The 23,749-nt window shown below is 39.0% G+C and overlaps 1 protein-coding gene across 2 annotated transcripts in view; it reads right to left on the bottom strand.

The window, feature by feature from the left end:
* LOC139945086 (uncharacterized) overlaps positions 1 to 23,749 on the bottom strand; it is a 48,841-nt gene that overhangs the window by 2,319 nt on the left and 22,773 nt on the right. The window contains exons 20-54 of one of the 2 annotated variants that reach the window (XM_071942342.1): positions 23,427 to 23,577; positions 22,627 to 22,910; positions 22,206 to 22,409; positions 21,493 to 21,631; positions 21,092 to 21,271; positions 20,564 to 20,682; positions 19,578 to 19,868; positions 18,221 to 18,386; positions 17,452 to 17,667; positions 16,993 to 17,204; positions 16,648 to 16,753; positions 16,152 to 16,268; positions 15,677 to 15,815; positions 14,885 to 15,065; positions 14,317 to 14,593; positions 13,727 to 13,916; positions 13,053 to 13,380; positions 12,637 to 12,756; positions 12,249 to 12,377; positions 11,829 to 11,951; positions 10,226 to 11,065; positions 9,439 to 9,582; positions 8,912 to 9,092; positions 8,361 to 8,511; positions 7,777 to 7,904; positions 6,726 to 6,865; positions 5,740 to 5,881; positions 4,889 to 5,095; positions 4,455 to 4,658; positions 3,650 to 3,820; positions 2,234 to 3,192; positions 1,801 to 1,945; positions 1,256 to 1,477; positions 925 to 1,017; positions 114 to 445 (exon numbers count right to left, since the gene is read on the bottom strand). In XM_071942342.1, the coding sequence (XP_071798443.1) occupies positions 114 to 445; positions 925 to 1,017; positions 1,256 to 1,477; positions 1,801 to 1,945; positions 2,234 to 3,192; positions 3,650 to 3,820; positions 4,455 to 4,658; positions 4,889 to 5,095; positions 5,740 to 5,881; positions 6,726 to 6,865; positions 7,777 to 7,904; positions 8,361 to 8,511; positions 8,912 to 9,092; positions 9,439 to 9,582; positions 10,226 to 11,065; positions 11,829 to 11,951; positions 12,249 to 12,377; positions 12,637 to 12,756; positions 13,053 to 13,380; positions 13,727 to 13,916; positions 14,317 to 14,593; positions 14,885 to 15,065; positions 15,677 to 15,815; positions 16,152 to 16,268; positions 16,648 to 16,753; positions 16,993 to 17,204; positions 17,452 to 17,667; positions 18,221 to 18,386; positions 19,578 to 19,868; positions 20,564 to 20,682; positions 21,092 to 21,271; positions 21,493 to 21,631; positions 22,206 to 22,409; positions 22,627 to 22,910; positions 23,427 to 23,577 (7,731 nt within the window). The remainder of the gene's footprint in view (positions 1 to 113; positions 446 to 924; positions 1,018 to 1,255; positions 1,478 to 1,800; positions 1,946 to 2,233; positions 3,193 to 3,649; positions 3,821 to 4,454; positions 4,659 to 4,888; positions 5,096 to 5,739; positions 5,882 to 6,725; positions 6,866 to 7,776; positions 7,905 to 8,360; positions 8,512 to 8,911; positions 9,093 to 9,438; positions 9,583 to 10,225; positions 11,066 to 11,828; positions 11,952 to 12,248; positions 12,378 to 12,636; positions 12,757 to 13,052; positions 13,381 to 13,726; positions 13,917 to 14,316; positions 14,594 to 14,884; positions 15,066 to 15,676; positions 15,816 to 16,151; positions 16,269 to 16,647; positions 16,754 to 16,992; positions 17,205 to 17,451; positions 17,668 to 18,220; positions 18,387 to 19,577; positions 19,869 to 20,563; positions 20,683 to 21,091; positions 21,272 to 21,492; positions 21,632 to 22,205; positions 22,410 to 22,626; positions 22,911 to 23,426; positions 23,578 to 23,749) is intronic. The other variant, XM_071942343.1, reaches the window with a different exon arrangement.

The raw sequence follows: 23,749 nt of genomic DNA, 5'->3' as shown, positions 1-23,749 counted from the left end.
TCATTTAAGAAATACAAAATGTTCAGACAGCAGCAAAGTCGAATTAATCTTTCTAAGGTAGTTAGACTTAAGTACCCAAATAGTTTTCTTCAGCCACATCAGTGCTAACTCACCTGGTAAAATTGTATGCCAAATGGGTCCGTAAATCCTTCCCATGATGCTTTGAGGGAACTATTCTGTGACTGGTACCCGTCAAGCGTTGCATACGCTGTGTCAGACACAGCTTTTACTTTGACGACGGCTGCCAGTGAACTTGGCGGCTCTGTTACTATTGTAACACCGTCAGATGATTTCCACGATGACCTCCCGGCATTGTTGAAGCATTTAACCGTCGAAAATAGTTTCTGACCTTCGACCATGACACCAGAGAGATCTGCAATGACCTTTGACTCTAAATCGGGTGAAAGTGTGCTGGGTATGACGTCATCAAATCCTGGTTCTAAACCTGAAAAAGAAAAATGTTTTAGTCTTTGACATCATTTTTCAACATACATCAAACTATTGGACATAAATAATGGCCTAGATATTTTCAAACGGCGCACCACAGGAAAAAGACAAATACCTGTTGTATCATAAACTCAACATATCTGTTGTTGAATTGCACATTACAGGGATACCATGGGCTGTTTTATATGAACGTAAACCAAATAAGATGTTCAAAATAAACATTAAGGGACTGATAGATGCTAATTTGCATCGGGGAATCATCATTTTAGGTTTTACCCATAAACACAGATGTGTGTTAGCACTATATATCTTACCCAATACTTTACCGCGAACCCCGTGAAAAAAACCCCACATGCATATTACTCGGTGGGATTCGAACCCACGACCTTTGTAATCTAGAGCAGTATCAAGTGACTGCATAAGTTAGGTTCCTATTGCTTTTTTCAACTTTATTTCGGAAAATATTTCGAATCTTACCAATGGCCCATTCACAGTAATCGATTCCGCTTTCTGGGTCAGACACAGACCACCTTAAGGAGATACATTTGTCATTTGAACTGAAGTCAATATCTGTAGATATAAAAGGCAGAAAACATAAGTTTACCATTATGTTGTTAATCTTCTGCCCCCATTTGTTAATTGGATATTTTAATGTCTTCGTCAATAATGGTTATCATTGGTCACTTCAGACCAGACTTTCGGACTCTGATTTGTATTTTGATTCAAAATAATGCTTCATTGCTTCAATTAAAAGTCAATTCATGCTATCTGTTACTTTGAACACCTGGGAAAAATGACATTTACTTACCATCTTCACCTGGGCCTTCAAGTACCGATAAAATGATTGGAGCTGTCAGGTCAATTAGGATAGGGTCAGAGGTCATGAAGGAAGTGAGGTCAGCAGCATTCGTTGCCGTCACCGTGACGTAAATATTGGAACCATGATACATTCTTAATTCAGTATTCATGGCGTCTGTTTGGGTCCCAACGGACTTAAAGTTCTGCAACTGAGTACCACCCGAACTGGTTCCTGAAACATTAACAAAACAAGCAACGCATGTTTCATTTTATAATGGAGTCCATACAAAAACTTTGGATGGGACATAAAGCCGTTGATCCCGAGTGTTGTTGAACGCAAGTGGAAAAATTCAGTGCACTTATCGAAAAGAGAAGGGGTTCGCCCAGGTGTTCCTGGTTTGATTGGCAGAATCTTGCACCACAGCACCTTGTACACCATAAGAAGAACTTAAATGCATATTTGCGATACAAGAGTGAAGACAAATAAAGTTGTTCATGAAGAGGAAACAAGTGTTTCTTAATTTATTCTTTGAGAACAATAATTTCTTAACTTACCGATGGCCCAATTGTAGTCAATGATTGGACTCTCTGGATCAATGAAATGCCACTTGGCCTGGAGTGATGACCAATTGTGGATAAACTGTGTATGGACATCGACTGATCCCTGACCAGTACTCGGCTCAGTGGTTAATAGTGTCACCTAGAATTGACAAACAATCAGACATATTATTATAATTAAATGTGTTTTAACAGATCTTAATTTTAATTTCATCCAAACTGAGTGAAAGTCTATAAACACGTACACTACCCTTTCTACACAACTTGTGTGACCTGTTTTGGGATATCTATTAATCATCAAAGGTTAACAAGTATAGAATGGAAAAAGAGATAATTGAGAACTGAAGTGAGATGATTAATTAAATATAGGGCAAAAGTAGTAGTTTAAAATAAAGCTTATGCTCAGTAGGTTCTGTATTTAATATTGTACCTGGATATTGTCAAGTAGAATTCCATTCGATCGCCCCACTGATGATATCCTCAACGTTGAGAGAGCTTCGGTGGCTGTGAAATAAAACCTCTGTTCATGCCATTGTATGGATGCCAGACTCTGATTAGAGTGACTACCAGCTGGGCGGCTGTACAACCTGAAGACACGGTTTAATCCTGGTGCTTCAATGCGACCTTCTTGGTTTAACATAGGCTCATGAGACGGGACAACGTGACTAGTGAAGAAGAGAACACGGTAGTGGCTTCCAGGGGTCGAGTTGAAAGTTTGTGAGATCGATCCGTGTAACGATAAGAAGGAACGTCCGTCACGAGCAACCTTCTTCCCATGAGTGACCACGGTGATTTGGGTGCCGGAGCCAACCTTCCACGGCGTTATTTCATCCTGTGGATTGGAGTCTTCTTCAGAGTTTGTTGCAAAACCAATTACAGGAGATTCTGTCAACGAAGCAGGTGACGATTTGTCAGTTAACTCGGCCTCATATTGTGTTGTGGCATCAGTTACATGAGACTCTGTCGTCAAAGCAGGTGACGAGTCGCCAGTTAACTCGGCCTCATATTGTGTTGTGGCATCAGTTACATGAGACTCTGTTGTCAAAGCAGGTGACGAGTTGTCATTTAGCTCGGCCTCATATTGTGTTGTGGCATCAGTTACGTGAGACTCTGCTGTCAAAGCAGGTGACGAGTTGTCATTTAGCTCGGCCCCATATTGTGTTGTGGCATCAGTTACATGAGACTCTGTTGTCAGAGCAGGTGACGAGTTGTCATTTAGCTCGGCCTCATGTTGTGTTGCGGCATTAGTTACATGAGACTCTGTTGTCAAAACAGGTGACGAGTTGTCATTTAGCTCGGCCTCAGTTGTGGAATCAGTTACACGAGACTCTATCGTCAAAGCAGGTGACGAGTTGTCAGTTAACTGCGTTGACATTGGTTCCTGAGTATCTGCATGAGAAGGAATTTGTTCAAAATGTAATAAACCACAAGGCCAAACTGGCATTGGTAAACTTTGTGATATATATATATTTATTTTAACATTACAGTATAAAGAATTTCCACTACGACCCCCAGATTAACATCTCGTCACTCTCCCAACTCTGCCATATCTAACCATAATGTTGTAACCCTTCCTATGTTTCCTTATTATGTTCGGGTGTGTCAGGCAGAAGCCACTCAACTTGTAACTGCCAAATAAGTTAGTTAGGGATCACACCCAAGACGTTGGTACAACCCGAGAAGCAACAAGATTATGATCAACTTCTAGGTGATGTAACTTTTTTTTTAATTTCATGATGTCAAGAAATAAACCCAAAGGGAAACTTAAACTAAATAATGTATTTGTCCATTAAAAAGATAAAAGTGAAAAATTTACAACTCAAAGAACTATTGGTTGATCCAATACCTGATTCATTTTGTCCTTCAAATGATGGATTTGCAATGAGATTATCTCCAGAGTGGATGCAGTTATGCGGCTCTGGAGGAGTCACGTCAACCACAACCCCATCAGAGAAGACTTGCTCTGACGCTCTACCAGCTGCGTCAATGGCTGACACTCTGGAGTAGTACCTAATACCTGGCGATAAGAACAAGGACCAAATGAAAGTCCAATCATGATTTAAGTTTTGATCGTGATCAATAAAGATCCGGTAAAATTTATCCTGCTCAATGAGATTTAATTTATTCCAGTTATATCTTTAAGATCTGTGTACACTTTATGATTAAAAAAAAAAAAAAAAAAATCATTGTTATTTAATTGAAAATCTAAAACTTTCGATCTTGGCTGTGCTCCGTGGTCATAATGGGTTGATGTGGCTGGCAGCCAAAGGCGCCCTTGCATGCCTGCTTCTCGAACATGTTGTAGCCGCGTCCTTCGCAATTCAGCTGCGAGTAAGGATGATTATCCCCAAATTATTATTATTATAAAAAATACAAGTGGGTGAGAGGTTACACTAAACCCGTTCCCGTTCGGCAACCAGATGCAAAAACAAATCATTGAAACAAGGTCAAATAATCAATCTTTATATAAACAAAATACACCAAAGCCACATGACACGTTTTAAAAGGACAACTTTGTGGAATACGTTCCGTGCTAGGATATTAACGATTGCAAAGTAACAAATATGATTTTTCGGAACTTTGATCATAATTAATAGTAATATTACCAAACTCTGGATCACTTACCAAGTAATTTAGCAATCAAGACTTACCTCCTGTGAGAGATACTTCCAGCATCTTCGATGCCGATAACTGCATCCCAACATCGATACATTGGAGAACACTATCATCAGAAGAGTCAGGAGTTCGTCCAACACACCACTCATAATGATCAATGTAGGACTCCAGGTCTGTAAAGCCGTGCCATGAGGCTGAGATCACTGTACTAGAGTTCTGGTATTCTACATCATGCAGATCTAATAAAAGGAGAATGCAGGCTTTATGAATGTTTGGTAACTTGGGTTATCAAATAGCTATTTTCACTAAAATGTCACATCGTACTTTATGCCCTCTCGAATTAAACAAATAATCCCCAAACCATACACAAACTCCGATTGCTAAATTATAAACAAAGAACAGCGTACAACTTCAATAACATCTGTTCGTTCTAAAACTAGAGACACTGAAGAAGCGTTTGACGTCATACCTATCCCATCAAACACCAGTCCAGCATCCGGTTTTCTCAGATCAACCACAAAGCCATCACTGCTTCTGAGTGTGCGCAGACCTGCTTTGTTGATTGCCCGTACGTTGCTATAGTAATGGTGCCCACTCTGTAGATCAAGGCCAGTGAACCGTGTTCTCGATTCACTCGCTGTTAAGATAGTGTCGACAAAGTGACGGACATCTTCTCCTTATGATCGACAAAAAATGAACTTGCTATATCAAAATAGTTATCAAAACAGGCAAACATAATGTGTACGCATTATCCTTTTTATTAATATAAACCACAAGGGAAACTGACTGGCACCCCGAACAAAGATGTTAACAAAAAAGAAACACCTAATTGCTCTGGATCTGGTTAAAGACACTGGACACTTTTGGTAATTATCAAAGACCAGTCTTCTCACTTGGTGTATCTCAACATATGCATAAACATAACAAACCTGTGACAATTTGAACTCAACTGGTCGTCGAAGTTGCGAGAAAGTAATGGAAGAAAATACACTCTTGTCACACGAAGTTGTGTGCTTTCAGATACTTGATTTCGGGACCTCAAAATCTAATTTCAGATATTTTTGTGGAAAATTACTTCTTTTCTCGAAAAATACAGTACTTTAGAGGGAGCCGTTTCTCACAGTGCTTTATACCATCAACCTCTCCCCATTACTCGTTACCAAGTAAAGTTTTTATGCTAACAACTATTTTGAGTAATTATCAATAGTGTCCGTTGCATTTAAACGAGAATAAGCGAGGAGTAAAAACACACCACACAAAATTCAGTATTATTTGGAATGATTCAAACATAGTTAAATTAGTTTGTCTTAATGGTTTTACCTCCTTTGAATGTGCTGAGTGATACCTCATAGTGTGATATCTCATCGTCTCGAAACACTCCCTCCCAAGAGACGTACATAGTATCAGTATCGTTGAGGTAGTCGGTATCCTCCGTAGATTCATCGGTTGCTAGATCCTTTATCTGAATATTAAATGTTGACGTTTCAAAAACCAATTAGTCTTTAAATCAATCTAACAACATCGATAAACAGTATTGTCCAAAAGCCCAAACTTCGTGTATCGCAACTTATATACAAAATAACAAACCTGTGCAAATTTAGGCTCAATCGGTCATCGGAGTCGGGAGAAAATAACGGGAAAACCCACCCTTGTTTCCGCACATTCCGCCGTGTCATGACATGTGTCTAAAATAAATCCGTTTTTTTCTCGATATTGAGAATTGATAATTGTTTTTGAATGTTTTCTCAAAAAGTAAAGCATTTCACGGAACAATATTTCAAGGGAAGTCTTTCACCATTACCTTCTGTAAACCCTGTAAGTTATTTGTAAATCTGTGAACTTTTAATTTGTGTTCTGTTCAGAAAGTGTCAAATGGCTTTAAAGACACTGGACATGCTGGGTAACCGTCTAAGGCCAGTATTCTCACATAAAATAACAAACCTGTGAAAATTTGTGCTCAAGGGGTCGTCGAAATTTAAAGAGAATAATTCAAGGAAAACAAAAACCTTGTTGCATTACCGTGTGTGCTTTCAGATGCGTAATAAAAGTGAGTAATAAGTAATTACCAATAAATGTCCAGTGCCTTTAATGTTGATGAGAGTTTTTGTTAGTATCTTAACGTGATTTTTTCTGTTTTGACGCTCTTTTTTGTAGACCTTTCATGTTGTGACTTTTATTATATCTGTGGAATTTCGCCTATAAATCAGTGCTACATTGACAAAAACCAATGCTATGACCAACTCCAATCAGAGTGATTCATAAAAAGCAGCGACATTGCATGTCAGTAAAAGCGTTTCTTTACTTACCTTTGTTCCCCTGAGTGTCGAGAATTCCGGAGCCTTGATATCTGGCGTAACACCATCTGATCTAAACACGGCGTACGAGGTGTCACTGTACCAGGCCCGGATGTAAAGGTGATACCTCAATCCAGTCGTAAGCATTCGGTCTGAAATAATTCCAAAAACAACCAAAAATACCGTACCGGCCTAGTTTTCCTTTGGCTACATTTAAGTAAGTCTTGAATAATGATAATAACAACAATCATCATCATCATCATCAAAGTAAGCACAAACTGGGGTGTTAAACTGATTCTCTTGGTATCTATTATGTGACAACAACGACACGGTGTTATTTTCACCAACGTTATAGTAATTGGGATAATTAACACCATGTTGGTGTTGTCTTTTATAGAACCAATTTAACACCCCAATTTCTGTAGTGTATCCTTCATAAATTGCTCATTGCGTTGCGACACAGAGGGAGAGTGTTTGGGCTGTCCTCATTAAACTCTGGTGAGTTTTGAGAAAATCTTGAACAATGCAATAAAACAAACCGGTTCATCGTTTAAAGACACTGGTAACTATTAGTAACTGTCAAAGTCAAGTCTTCTCACTTGGTGTATCTCAACATGCATCAAATAACAAGCCTGTGAAAATTTGAACTCAATTGGTCGTCGAAGTTGCGAGATAATAATGGAAGAAAAAAACACCCTTGTCACACGAAGTTGTGTGGTTTCAGATGCTTGGTTTTGGGACCCCAAAATCTAATTTTGTGGTCTCGATATCAAATTCGTGGAAAATTACTTCTTTCTCGAAAACTACGCTATACTTCAGAGGGAGCCGTTTCTCACAATGTTTTATACTATCAACAGCTCTCCATTGCTTGTTACCAAGTAAGGTTTTATGCTAATAATTATTTTGAGTTCTTCCCAATTGTGTCCACTGCCTTTAACTTTGACAACAACGTTATATAGCCGACCAATAAAGCAACAAATATGACACTTTGGGCTCATCAGGGTTTACGAATACCACTTTAAAGGTACAGTAAATTTCTAATGTTAAGGTTCCTCTTATTTACCTTTATCGAGCATGACGATGGTGTGATTTTCCTGTCCAATGTCAAACCAAACCCTTTCATTGGCTGAATCGAATACCCCTGTAGGTTCAACATCTGTTGACGAGTCGTCCCCAATACTCCATTCATACCTTCAACCGAATTAGAACAAAACCAATCCGGATTATTGTACTATTCGAAAACAGCTGTGGTAGAATTGGAGAATTCCAGTTTGGCTCAGTGGTTTCTGTTTTTAGCTTATGTGACCCCAGCTCGAAGCCTTGCACGTGAATTGCGTTTCTATCTCTAGCTGATTGTGCAGATTTTTCCATCTGTTGAGACCTTCCTCTCTATAAAGGTGTCTTCATGTTTTCATGATAATTACTTCACAAATCATTGCAGTATACTGTAATGATTCACAGTGCAGTTACAAAAAAATTGATGAACTTAACAAAAATATGCATGTGATATTTTACTTCACTGAACTCTGGAAAATACCAAGTTTACAGTGCTAACTCACATCGATGTAAGGGTAAAACCAAAATGAGTTATAACAAAACAGTTACAAGTAGTTCGCTGTGATTCCTTCACTCGATGCTTAGACTTACCAGCTGATATTCAGTCCTTTGTGCTGACTGACCCGCCATGCAGCAGCCATCATATACTGCGTCACGGTGACGTTAATATCAGTTAAGTTATTGATGACGTCAAAGTTCAAATCAACTAAATCCAGGACCTCTATCTCGGTGTTTGGGTTGTCTAAATGAAGCATAATAAAGAAAGTTCACTTAGAGAAACTTTTTTTTTTTTGACACAGTACACAATGATCAAAATTTTGAAAGGGGCTGTCAAGGTTATACGGAAGAATTAAAACTGTTATCTTTAAAATGTGTACAACCAGACCCCTGCAAACGATAAAAATAGAATCGATAAAAGGGAGAATACACTCAAACGCTACAAAAGGCACACAACAATATTATGTCTTGATTTGGGGCTGAAATAATGCTGGATTATTAATCTATAAAGTCATTTGTTAAGTAAAACGGATAACATTCCTAACATGTAGATTGGGTGCGTATTTTCTAAGGCCCCAGGAGACTGCACCTCTACTTTATATTTTCCCTGAGAAAAAAAAATAAATAAAACAAATTCGACCTACCTCTTGTCAAATCACTACATTGTCCTTGTTCTGTAGAACAGGCTACATGGATGGGTCCACAAGTGCAGTGACCCTCACATGTTGCAGATTGGCAACGACGTAACAGGACCAGTGCGCCCTCATCGGGTGATGTTTCAGAAATTTCAAATGTAGAATGATGGCGACTGCTTGGCAGTCCAACCTTCAATAATGAAATTATGGGAAAAATTTGAGATGCGAACAAAATATGAAGATATAATTATGCAACAACTAAGTTGCAATTGTCATTAATAATACGCAAAAGTAGCACATCAGTTAAAGCTGTCAATGCTTAGAATAGTGTTATATTTTGTGTGATCAACATGTTTTGGGCAATGATTTATTTTATTTTAAATGATCATTATTTGTATGTTAAGCCGATTAAAAATGCAACTGGAACTTAACGTATGTGCGGTCAAGTAATAAAGAGAAGGAACAGTCAAATATCTCTGAAAGTTATGCTGCTTTCTTAAAAAGCTAGAAAACTTATAAATACAAATCAAACTTACCCCGTTTACAGCCCACAGAGAAACAAAAAGGTATTGATTGTACGAACCAGTTATACTGCCCTCTACTGGTATAATTGCCGTCTGTGTAACGCCCTCGTCCAATGACATGCCATCATTGCTGTGGTTCACACGAACTGGTCCACTCTAGAAAATTTACACAATAACTGGTTAGCCTCGAGTGCGTTACACTACTAGTAGCAACCTGCTAGTTAAGCATTAATTTAGCTTACTTAGTCTGCGGATGGACGTTTACACGCTGGATTGTTTATAACATAGACCGGTCCGCTGTCTGCGGGAATTCCCCACTGACTCGTACACAGACGAGCTTCAGTAGAAATACTGTTGATTAACACAAGTGACCACACCAGGGTAAATATTGATGAGTCCGCCCCTGGAATGGTGCAATACTCTCTTGACCAACTGGAAGACTTTGGGATCAGTTAGTTTAATCCTCGCACCTATGACTACTATAATGAGATAACCTTTTATTGTTGTCAAATGGCACTCTCTTAATGTAAAAGAGTGAAAAAGCACTCTTTGAAGAGCCATATGAAGGACAACTCTCTTTCGAGTGTTTCGAGTGATTTTTCACTCTGTCCTGAAGTGAAACCCCTCTAAAAGAGTGAAATAACCAACAATCTTTTTGAAGAGACGAATGAAAAACAGCTCGAAATGCAAAGAGTGGTGTTTTTCACTCTTTTGCATTTAGAGAGCAGGGTTTTATTATATCTTCCCAATTGTACTATAGCGGCGACTTAAAAATGTAAGTCTCGGCAATTAAACTTACCGGTGTGAGTTCTGAGCCACCGTACGTTCGTCCCACAGCGATAAAGTAATGACTGATACCCGAGTGTAAGTCAGCAAAACCAATCCAAGCAAGGGCGAGGGATCCAGTGGAGGTAAGCGGATCCTGTAACCATGTCATCCAACCAGAGTGATAGCGTGGAGGTCGTGGGGTCGTCATTGGTTCAGTAATGGCACTTGCTGAATCGGTGATGCATTTCGATGACTCGATTGTGCATTTTAACGACTTGATGGTGCAATTTGATGACTCGATGGTGCATTTTAATGACTCGAGAGCACTATTCGATGACTCGGTGCAATTTGATGACTCGATGGTGTAATTTGATGACTCGATGGTGCAATTTGATGAATCGATGGTGCAATTTGATGACTCGGTGGTGTAATGTGATGACTTCATGGTGCATTTTAATGACTCGATAGTGCGATCCGGTGACTCGATTGTGCAATTCAATGAGTTGATATTGCAATTAGATGACTCGATAGTACAATTCGATGACTCAAAAGTGGAATGTAATGAGTCGGTGGTGCAATTCGATGATTCGATAGTGCAACTCGATATTTCGACACAGCAATTCGACGACTCGATAGTGCAGTTCGACGACTCGACAGTGCAATTCGATGACTCAATAGTGCAATTCGATGACTCAATAGTGCAATACGATGACCCAATAGTGCAATTCGACGACTCGGTGGTCGAGTTCAATGAGTCGGTGCTGGAATTTGCAGACTCGGTGTTGCAATTTGATGACTCAAAAGTGGCATTTGATGACTCGCTGGTGGAATTGATTGACTCCGTTGACGTTTTGTTGTAGATGTTTCCGGGCTTCAGGATTAAAAACAAAATAGTAACTTAGGATGACGGGACAACATTTTATGAAATTTAGTGAAACACCGTTATGCCAACCTACTGTCTCAATAACTACAGTAGGCCTATGCAGTATGGTAGCAGACAAAGTAACCATTCGTCACAACAAATGTAATGATAATAATGATAATGGCTCTTCATATAGCGCTCATATCCGCCACTCAGTGACACTCAATATGCTTTAAGGCAGTGGACACTATTGGTAATTACTCAAGAAAATTATTAATAGCATAAAACCTTTCTTGGTGACGAGTCTTGGGAGAGGTTGATGGTATAAAACATTGTGAGAAACGGCTCCCTCTGAAGTGCCATAGTTTTCGAGACAGAAGTAATTTTCCACGAATTTGATTTCGAGACCTCAGATTTAGAACTTGTGGTCTCGAAATCAACCATCTAAACGCACGTACACAACTTCGTTTGACAAGGGTGTTTTCTTCTTTTATTATTATCTCGCAACTCTGATGACCGATTGAGCTCAAATTTTAACAGGTTAGTTATTTTATGCATATGTTGTGATACACCAACTGTGAAGGCTAGTCTCTGACAATTACCAATAGTGTCCACTGCCTTTAACATACAGTTTTTCTCCTGCAAGGTATGTGGGAGTAAGTTTGAATTATGAGATCTCCTCCGACCTTTTACATTCACCATGTAAGTTTTTTTTTACAAGGTGCTGTGGCGCACACTTTGCTGCCAAATAAACGACACCGCGTGAACCTACTGAAGTAGTCGATACCAGGCCTGGTTCCGTTGGAGTTATCCAAATTATATGATGACGTTCTAGCTTAGCAGCACTCTCTGTCTCAACTGCAAACGTCCCTACAGTCGGGGAGCTACCATCAACCTAAAACGTGAGCAGAAATATCGACCACTATGAGTCATTTACACAGACAAACACAATTGTAATGAACGCAGCGCTATCAGCCTGTTCGAAACCAAGACATCGATGTACCTTTTTATGGTGATTTCAGGTTGCCAAACACGAACTTGTATAATAAGCGACCAGTAAATTTTAATGTTAAAGTTGCTCATATTCTGTTCTAGCGCTTACAATAAAGCTGTAGCACAGTCGCTAATGGCAAGACCTTTAGACATGTTTCATCATGCGGTGCGCTTTAACCAATGTTTGACAACAACTCACAAGAAATTCTGTTGACTTTGCTTCTGTACAGAGTCCGGCATGGTTGCATGCTACCACTGTGATGACGTAGTGACTTCCTTCATGCATGGTCAAATTGGTAAAGGTGTGGTCTACCTCGCTTCCAGCAATCTGTAAAATGATGAAAATGTTTTTAATTCAAATGACAACTGCTAATAGTGTCCAGTGTCTTAAAATGAAACAAATGAGTGTCTTAAAGTGAAAGAAATACAATCAGCACACTGCATAAGGTAGACACACAAAGGGAACGTTGGTACTTTCACTTAGATCATTTTAACGCCGATACAGCTCATCGTTGTCGTCTTTATTTATTTAATGTTTTATAATGCTACCTTTGCCCGTATGCTACATTTTCGCTTTGATACACTACCTGAAAAGTTGGAATGTTAAAATATCCATTATGATGTGTGCTCACTGACACATACTGTTCCTTTATGCCACTCTCCGGGTCATCGAACTTCCAGGAGAATCGAATGACGTCACAGAGAACCTAAACATAAAAAAATTTAGCAAAAAGTATACAAATAAATTAGTTACAAAGCTCAACTAGCGATTTCTCGCTCAATTACAAGGGTTTGATGCAACTTTATTTTTTAAGGTTAATCTCCTTAGCAAGAAAGTCTTGTCAAGAATTTAAGATCTCATTTTCCCCAAACAATACTGAAACGAGAATAAATAACTGTCAAAAAGTTTACAACTGTTGAAATTTTACATTATTTAATGAAACTGATTCAGAACCTTCCAATATCCTTAAAAAAATAGAATTTTTTTTAACATCAGTTTTACCTGAGTGTTTGTGATAACTACTCCGATTGTTCCGTCAATGGTTGGTTCCTGAATCACTTGAGGTCGGCTTGAATCTACACGGAACCCATTGGATGTAGCTTCGCTCCACATACCAAGCCCGTTATAAGCACGGACTGTGATGCAGATATCAGTGTTGTCTAGCATTTGATGTGACTCCGATAGGAACATCAGAGCAGATTGTGACAGCTCTATACGTGTTGATGAAAGGATATCAGCCGAGCCTGGTGTGGTACCAGCTCGCCATTCATAGTGTGATAGGCTAGAATGGGGATCATGGAAACCCCACCAATGTGCAGAGAGCTGCCTCCTGTAAAACAAGCAAGACAAGACACATAAAATACAATGTAATCGGGTTGTTATGGCTTTCAAACTTGCAATCAGGGAAAACGTGTATTTGTAAAACTCGACATAATTGTTACAATTAGTAAATAAAATTTGGTCTACTGGGTCAATGTCCAGTAAAAACTGGTCACATTGAGGAACTTTTATCTAAATGGATTGTTTTATTTTCTTCCTATAAAGTTTGACAAGAGCTGAGTAGTTATTTTTTTCTTCACATTAATTTCCCTTAAAGAATCCCAGTTAGTAACAAGTAGTTTTCTTTTAAGTTTCTGGATGAAATAAGCAAAGTCAAACTCGAAAAGAAAACCAACCTTGACGACTGAAAGCTGATATCGCCATCACCGGGGCTCCCATCATACACTCGACCTACCAACGGGGGCGAATCATCAACCAGGACCCCATCAGATGTCACTGAAGTACACAGGTCAGCAGCGTTACAGGCCGTCACAGTTACATAGTATGTTAAACCAGGAACAAGGTTCAGATTGCCAGCTCTGCATTCTGAAAATGAAACATTTCCAAAAGTGCTTATCGCGAAAAAGTTACAATGGCAATACACGCATATGACACAATATTGTTTGCTCTACGGAGATACTGCGCAGTCTCAACAAAAGTAATACACCTTAGTAACTTACGTGCTACAAAATGGATGGTAAACAAAACAGGGTAGCCTTTGCAGTTATGATGTTACAGGATTTAGGAGATAAAATGCACGTTGTCAGAAATTACTTAATGGGTAATGATGAATTGTTTAATGATTGTTTTAGCTTGCGTTTCTCTGCGCAAATTGTGATCACTGAATTTCGACTTTCCTATGGAAGTTACTTTGCTTAGGCAAGATTTTGGTGGAGCACTTAAACAAAAAAAACATAAATATATTTGGGTATGTATTTTTCTGTACCAGTTTCCATGCCTATATGCTGCTCAGGTATGACGTCACTGCAGCCTTTACACGTCCCTGCTTTCCATGCATAACCAATGAGGGCGCTATGTGGATCATGAAACCCTTCCCAGAATGCACTTATCGTCTTCCGCTCCTCCTGGAAGTCTCGATCTCTGTGATTGGATGATGCGAGAGATGGATCTCCATCGAAGACGTGACCGGCCACTGGAGGGCTTTCTTCCACCGTGAAGGCACCGAACGCCTTTAACGAGATCAACCCAACTTGGTTGATGGCCTGAGATAGATATTGTTAAAATATTTATAAAAGTTAAATTGAGTTAAGGTCTTGTTTCATAGTGAAAACAGATAATTGTTTGCAGAAAATAATTTGTTTCAATGAACATCGGGATAGCTGATCGATCCCAAACTTCTACAGGTTTGTCAGTTTATATAGATGGTGGATTATATAAAGTGCTTACACTGCCAGCAAATGTTTTGTTGGCAAAACCAATTCTGTAATGTTCCTTTAAAGACAATCTGACTTAATATCAGAATTTTTCAACTGATGCATAAACCAAATGCTTACCTTAATTGAAATGAAATACGAGTGACCTTCATGAAGGGTCAAAGGTTGTGAAGGGTCACTGACTCCAGACTCTGAGTCCTCTCTGGTGAATGGTATGACGTCAGAATGACCCGGATGTGAACCCACTGCCCATTCATAGTATGCGATTCCACTTTCCTGGTCAGTAAAAACATTCTCCCAACTGTGAATATAAATTTTCAAATAAATATTAAATTCAATGTAATCAAAGAGAAATTTGCTTTCGAATTGGACGCTGTGTGCTATGAAACGCGTGTTTTTAAAAACAAAAATGAATGAAATAACATCTTAAAAGTATAACAAATTCCGAAGAATGTTCTCTGTAGTGGTAAACTATATAAAGCAAAGCAAGTTCGCCAAACACCACAACCTACCAAGCAAGTACATACACGCGTGGTGTAAACGCAAACCAAATATATCATGGACACCGTATAATATCCCTTGAAATACTGTGTGGTTACGTGTAATTTTAAAAATAACTTTTCCACACAGAAAGTAGTTTTAAGAGTCACATCTACGTTTGTCTAATTTCACCACTAAATAGTCGCAAAATGTAGGTGTTTTAGTGCACAAGGCACTCCTAAAAAAAAAATAAAGAGCAGTTCCAAACGACAAAACCTTAAGAGATGCACTGGACATCGCCACTCGGTTCTTGTTTTGCAAAAATAAATTCTCTATTTTGTATGATAGGGTGTATCATTTTCGTAAGATGTCCTTTATATAGGGGAAGCGAAATTTCCATGAAAGTTAAAGGGCTTTTTTCCCCCTAATCACCTTGGTGAGACGGATGTTGTGGACACAAGGAAGCTGCCACCAACGTCCAATGTGTAGACATCGCTCACGGTCGGTGGTGTTGTGTCTATTATAATTGCGTCAGACGATGATGTTGTAGACAAACCAACAAAATCAGTGGCTAAAAGAGGGAAATATGTTAATACTTCAGTGTTAACATCGCCTATGTTTTTTAAAATTATTTTGTACTGTACATGTTTTGAATGGGGATTACATTAACAGCCAGCCATTTTGAGGTTTTCCTTGTCATTTTGTCTTATGGTGGTAAAGACGTCACTTAAGAAACATCGTTTTACTTGAAACTTCCTTTATCAAACTCAAACGCAATCGTCCCTATTAATTACAAACGCTCTTATACAATCTTTAACCAAGCTTTTCCCTAATAATTTTTTTTGTATTAGTTCAAATGAATAGGCTTTCGAAATATTTGAAGACATATCAGGAGATTGTTTATTACCTCTAATGACTGCAAAGTATCTGTGTCCATTTTGTAATCTCAAGTTATGTAAGATGATGTTGTTGACGATACCGACACGGGTGAAATCATGTACATCGCTTCCACCTGGCATTGATCCTGTAAACATATACATCACTAATTAATATTAACCTAAGACATTTTGAGGTAACACTATGTAGGTTAATCTGTTTTCGTCTAGTTGTGATGACCCATTGAGCACAAATTTTCACAGGTTTGTTTTTTAAGCATATGGTATAGGATACACAAAGTGAGAGTACACCCGTCGATGTCACAAAACTCTTCCTAACTTAAAACTAATCTTAGGACTTAGGACGAGTCCCAACCCTGCACTGTAGCATGTAGACCTTAAGATTAATCCTAAGTTAGGACAAGTTACCCCATCCTAACTCGAGATAAGACGAGTCCCAACTCTTTGTGAAATCGACCCCGGTCTTCGACAAACACCAAACTGTAAGTGCCTTTTATAAAATCTCACCGATTGCATACTCGTAGTATTTGATTCCAGAGTGATGACGTGCCAAGCCGTGTTCCTCAACATCACTAAAAGACTCCCATTGTAAAACCAGCTCTGAAGTCGAACTCTAATAGAAACACAAAGACTCGGAATTTGTACACAGAAACACTTTTTAGTCACAATATTATGAACAATTTACACAAGTTGCAAAGCTTTTTACAGGCAACGGCACATGATCCACATTGCATGGTACACTACTTGGCAAGAGTTTTTCAATGTAAAGAATAGAAGACGTCTGTGCGGCACCTAAATGTAGGGCTCGGGCTACATTTAGGTGCCGCACAGACGTCTGACAACTCGCATTACCTGGTAGTTGTTATGATTGCTCCAGCCGATCCAGACAGATCCGGGTGTCGGCGGTGTCGTATCAACGACCACACCGTCGCTACAGCTGGACACTGACGGCAGAGTTTTCGTCCATTTTTCATTCTCTAGTGTGACTTCATCAGCGTGGATGCAGATGCGATAACGTTCGCCGTGCTCGAGTGATAAACCATGGGCGTTCACAAACTCTTTATCTAAAGGAAGAAGCATTCAGTCAAGAACATTTCTCAATGGTAGTTTTTCTTTAAGGGTCGAGAAGATAGTAATAATGTCCTCGTCGAACAAAATTCTTCCCCTTACTCAGTTCCCACATCACACAACAGCCGTAAAGTTGTTTACGGGTTACTTGAAGCCATTATCCAAGTCACCGACATCGGGTGACCATAGCATAGCAACAAATAAGTTATAATTTCAGTAAAAAAAAAAGTCGTTTCTCTTTACCAGTGTTTCCACAAGCCTCTGCCAATGGATGTTCACATGGATAGTTCAATCCATTGTCTAAGTCACCGAATCCGGCAGATCCTGTGTCTTTTACTGCTGCCCAGACGTAGTGCCTGTGACGTAATGAAGGCCAGACTGCTGATAGGACGGTCGTTGATGAGATGTAGTTCTTATCGGCTTCAAGCCACAGAGCATTCTGCTCTAATGTTACTTCATCTAGGAAGATTGTAAAACATTCTGAAGCTCATCATTTTTAATTTTGTTTTACGGTAAGAAACAAATCTCTATATCAAAGCTTGGATTCTTCAAGTCTTGTTCGGATTGTTGGGTTGGGTGTTTGACCTCGCCTGGCAAAGTCCTCGAACCTTTCAGATGATTTTTTTCCTCTTGCCCACAGGGACTATAAACGTGCACAGAAAGACAACTTGTGGTTGGAATGGATCAACTTGGTCAATTTTGTGGTTTTGTAGGCCTACTACTTGGGTGTTTCCCGAATTGTTGTTTGCCGGGGACACGGACGGTTGCTATGGTGGACACTATTGGAGTGCACTGTTTGGTTTTGGTGTATAAACACACAATTTTACCCAAACCAAATAGTGTTATGTTATTGTGTCCACCATATCTCAAAATGGCTTAGTGAGGATATTATGCATAAGGTTCAAAATCACATCACGTGCGATATGAATGGTTCTAGTAAATTTCCATTTTATCTGTATAAGTGATCCATTGTACTTGACGATTTCAAATCACCGGTAATGTTCAAACTCACGGTCTGAGTCGATGACAACATGCGGTTTAGTAACCGTCTTATCATCACAATCCACAACCTCCGTGCTCACTAGTGAGGAAAGTCCAACTTTATTGTAGCCTCTCACTGCCATACGAAGACAGGTGTCATGGTCGAGATGTCCTTCAAACGATGCAGTAAAGTTGGCCTTTAAAAAGAACAAACAATAATAATGTTTAGTTTATAATCTATCATATCGTTGCGTATTCCCGCTGCTAAAACATAGGATTCGAACTGCCTCTAGCTACAGGGCAATCTCGGTGGTCTAGTTGATAAACACTGCTCTAGAATTGCAAGGGTCATGGGTTCAAATCCCAACCTAGTAATGTTTATGTGGTTTGTTTTACAGGACTCGGGAAAGTACTGAGTATATAGTGCTTACACACATCGGTGTAAAGGTAAAACCAAAATTAATATTCTTTATCCCCGATGCAATTTTTAATTCTATTAATATGTGCGGTTGAACGCTCTCGGTCAATTTTTTTTTTTTTTTTTACCCATACACCGATGTGTGTTAGCACTGCATGCTCAGTACTTTCCCGAGTCCTGTGAAAAAATATCACAGGCATGTTACTCGGGTGGGATTCGAACCCACGACCCTTGCAATTCTAAAGCAGTGTCTTACCAACTAGACTACCGAGGTTGCCCGGCAGCTAGAGGCAGTTCGAATCCTATGTTTTGGCAGCAGGTACCGCAACGATATAATAGATGTTAAATTTGCATCGGGGATAAAGAATATTAATTTTGGGGTTTTTTGGGGTTTGGTTTCTACTCGTTACGTAATCAAGAATGGGTTGAGTATATCGGGGCGAGACGTGAGGATGTTACTTCACTTTGGTTCACACTCCAAACCAGACGGTTAAAGAAAATCCCTTGCCCTGGACCATCAGTCTAACACAGTAGAAGCAACTTCTAAAATGACTGCTGCTACGAAAAAAGATCTCAAAGAAATCTTATAAGCATTCAGAGAGAGTCACAATGATCAACAGAACTCATTTTGGCAGTCACTGGAAGTCACTAGAGCTGAATTTAAACGAAGAAAACCAGAAGACGACCCAGTCCATGCAAAGAAAAAAACAGGAAGGAAAAAAGTAGCAGTTTGAATTAAATGTCTTATTTTATTTGAAATAAATATTGTTATTTCGTGTTGGGAGTTTATCGCTCAGTGAGCGTTTGATTCATTTTTTTTTAAATCGATGTCGTGCAAAATGTGTACTCGGTTTTTCACGTTTTTTCTCGTGACCCAGATGGCCAATCGATCTCAAACTTCTACATGTTCGTCAGTTTATGTATATGGTGGATTGCATATATGTAACTGTTGGTAAAAGCTGTATCATACCGTCTCGCCAATGATGTTCAAATCATCAATGCGTTTCCATTCACTCAACACGGCACTGTGTTCCCCATCCTCAGCAATAGTCCACTCATAGAAGTCCATCAACTCCAACTTTCTATCACGGTCGATGTACGCATGCTCAAATGTCTGGAAGGCCACGTGGAGATTTGTACTTGTTGAATCAGTCTCAATATTAGTGATTGTGACGTCACCTACCAATGGAGGCTTCGAAAGTACCCAGAACCCATCACTTATGGCAGGCTTAAAGCAGACACTTCCGTGACAGAATTTAGCCTGTGGCAAACACAAATAGAACGGGTATTTATTTGTACAAACTTTTTTTTTTTTTTGTGACCCTTTTGTTAAGTAATTTAGTAATTTAGGCTACTCATGATCTCTAAAATTGTTGTTTTATTTCTACTTCTGAGAACCTTAGTCTTCTCTTCTAGAAAGTAACGTTCTTCTCAGTTTATTTTGTAATTAGATCCTTTTTAATATTATTATTATTTTTTTTTTTAAATTGGATCAATTATGGCCTGGAAGGCCAGCGATGTTTAGTATTTGACACAGTACTTGCCAAGTATTATTTATATTAATGTTGCCTACAACACGAGGCTGTGAGAGAACAAAGAATCCGTCACTTTTTAACGGTTCAATGTACACGCCCATGTGGCAGAATTTAGCATTTGGCAAACACAACATCTTGATGATTAATTAGAACTACACCATACCATTTGCAAAGTGAGTTTCTTGTGCTGTACTAAACGTATAAATCAAAACCCTTTCTGTCGACACCGTAAATTGAATTCTATTTCCGAGGGTCCGTATTTCTTGTCTAGACATAAATGTCCTGCTTAATTTTTTAGATTCGATTTTTCTCATGAACAAACTACATGTGTAGTAAACAATTTGACAAATTAAAGTTGACAATTTCCAAACTAGAGAAAAGATTTGAAAAAAACCCTGAAAAACCTGTGAGTACTGTTTACCTTAGACCTCAGATGTGCTCCGTCATGTAACCCTAGGCTTGCATCCATATGACTGAAGGCCATTCCTAGATCTCGATAGTCCAATAATGTGACCCACTCAGATGAGCTATTGCCCACATCTAAACAAAACCAAGGAATCCAAGCATGGATATATTATACCAGCACTACACAATGAACAAAGGAAAACAAACACGACAAAATGTACATTCTTTGATTGAATTTTATGTATGTAAAACAAAATTACGATATTCAGACATTTGACTACAATAACAGATTTCTCTACGTGAACTTCAAATAGATTTGCAGCCTTTCAAATAGAAAACCACAAATAAGACGTGTTATAAGAAGTTTAGTCCATACTTTGTTGGACGATAAATATACAATCTTTATATTGCTGCGAGGTTTTAAGTTATAAACACTTCATTTAAAATATTTCTTACCAGAATGCTTTGCTTTTTACGTGATTAAAAAAACTCCTTTTGGGGAGTTGTGTTTTCGGAGTGTAAATACAGAAAAGCTTTACAATACCATTGTTAGTCAGAATCTCCTGTTCTACTGCCCATAATACATTGGTTACAAAGGGCCGTATCATCACCGGGATGGTCCATCGGGCGGAGATACCAGACGTAGAGAGCTGGTATGTGACGTCATCCTCACAGGGTTGAGATGGGGCGGTTGAGTGATGGGATAACCCGGTAGGCGTGGTTACTGAAGAGGAAATATTTTCAGCAAAATTTAGATGAAGATAAAACCAACAAAGACAGCTTAATACAGTAGTAAGGTACAATTTTTACCATATGTTTCGGACAATCCTAATCTCAATTCAAGCTTGATTATACCCGTATAGAAACTATAATTCCTTTTTAAACATACCTTAAACATGTCTTAAAACCAAACAAAATTCATTGAGAAACAGTTCATAATCTTACTGTTATCAGGATTACATCCGAGTCCATCTTTGATAAATGCCCCTTCCAGTATTTGACCCTCTGGGATGACCTTGATACCGTCTGACGTCACGATGACGCTTCCAGTTTCAGATGTTGCCCGGACAGTAAAGTAATAAGTCTGAAAGTCCAAGAATTTTTTTCTTCAATTGTTGGAGTTTAAGGACTTAAAAGACATTTTGAAAGTAATTTCGGAAATTGTAGTAAACTTGTTACTTTAATGTAAGTGCAACGCTGTGGCTTAGCTTTAGCTAAATGGGTTACGTAACTAAATGAACTGTGAGTACGACAACAATTTGATTAGTATGATTTTAAACTTTGCATGGTGGAAATACGATAAAGAAAAATTAGGTAACACCTTGTAATGATAATTTCTAAATTAGTTGGGGTGGTTCTGAAAAATTACCGTTGGTTTCAACTCGACGTTTCGATTGGTAGGCTATGCTCTGCTTGTCTTCTGGAGAAAGCTGGACTCTGATGCTGCATGCTGCTTTTTTACTTACTTATTACGCGGATTAGCTTGGTGATGCACGAAAGCGGATTTAATTTGTGGTATTGTACAAATTATCTATATGTTTGGTATTCGTTTGTCTTAACGCAACGGTTTAAAAGCATTATATCTTTATACACCAGCAAAAACACCAACATGCCTTTCAAAGGTTGGACCAAGGTAAGCCCCTCAACAGGTTACTTACCATGAACGGTGTTAAATCAAGTCCGTGTAACTGGTAGGACGTGGCATTGCGGACGTCAATGAAGCCATTGCTGACGTCGTATGAACCATTTCCACCTGTTCCTACGGCGACTTCATAATTGATATCAAGATGAGGATGTTCAAATCCGTACCACTGAGCGGAGATTCTTGACTGATCGATCTGTACATCGGCGTCCTGAATAATCTAACGAAACAAGCTCGCTCGTTTAAATATATAACATGGCAGTTTATTTCATGATGTGTAATCAGACAAGCTGTACGCACTGCTAAAGCTACTTCGTCTCTGCCGTAACACTATAGAATGTTATTTGGTTTCGTCGGCAATCCATATGAATACTTAAAACAAATCTATCTAGATATATTTTGCCACACATGCCAATTTTTGTCTCAAAGACACATACCCCAAAGTCGGTAACAACCTCTTCCCCAGGTGGTGACACATCAAGCACGACCCCCTTAGATGGCAACTGCATGATATGCCTGTACACAGACGAGGTTCCCACTGTCGATAGTCCGGCACCATTCTCAGCTTTGACTGAGATGTAATATTCATGATCACCATGGAGATACCAGCTTAGATCAACCAATAGGAAGGCAGCACAAAAGGTTTGGGATTCACACGGACCGATGACGTATTTGTTTTTGGAGCGAAATGAAACGGTCTCCGTGCCACCTCTCGTTTGTCCTACAGCGAAACAGATCGAGAACACTTGTTTTTCATTAACAACTACCTTAAATTGTATTCGTTATTTGTTTTGTTATGTAAGTCACCAGTCCTTAAGGCCACTTCAAGGTGTGTGCTACAATCACTAAACAGGGGTCGTGGCCGCCTACTCTTGGGGCTGAAACAGGGTTCACCCCTTTAAATTCCATCATACGGATGAAGGATTGGTATCATACATCATACGCCTGGTTGGTAGAACAGAAAGCATTAGCTACCTTACACTTCAAAAACTTGTTACGGTCCATACCTCTTCAAGCGCTTTTCTAAAGATCCAATCAACACGTGCAGAATTTTAACCAATACTGTGTCGGCCCACTATTAAATACCGTTCCAATTATTTTACGATTTTAGGAGAATAAGGTTTGCCTACAAAGACTTCCCATATTCGAAACTAAAACAAGATTTAGTGGAGCAACACATTTTTGGGAATTGAATCTTGTTTGTCAAAACATTAATTAACTGTTCAAAGCATCTTACCAATGCCAACTTGATATGCAAGTTCTGCATCCTCATCGTCCGTGAAGTCGTCGTCACCCCATTCAGTCACCAAATACTCGCCGTCTAAATGAACCAGAATATGGCCAACAAACATCGGTCGTGTGGTGTCCACGATAATAGGTCCAACAAACTGCATACGGAAACAAAATTATCACAATATTAATTCTGTCTCAGGTTTGTTGCCTTACTCGTTGTTAATTAACTTGTGCTAAAATTATACAATGGCAGATACACAAAATGCTTGGTGGTCACCTGTGAAGGAAATAAAAAACTTAAAATAAAAAGACCCCCATCCCCCTCTT

The sequence above is a fragment of the Asterias amurensis genome, chromosome 12, assembly GCF_032118995.1.
Source record: "Asterias amurensis chromosome 12, ASM3211899v1".
NCBI classification, from domain to species: Eukaryota; Metazoa; Echinodermata; class Asteroidea; order Forcipulatida; family Asteriidae; genus Asterias; species Asterias amurensis.
This window is presented reverse-complemented; position numbering and strand designations above follow the sequence as displayed.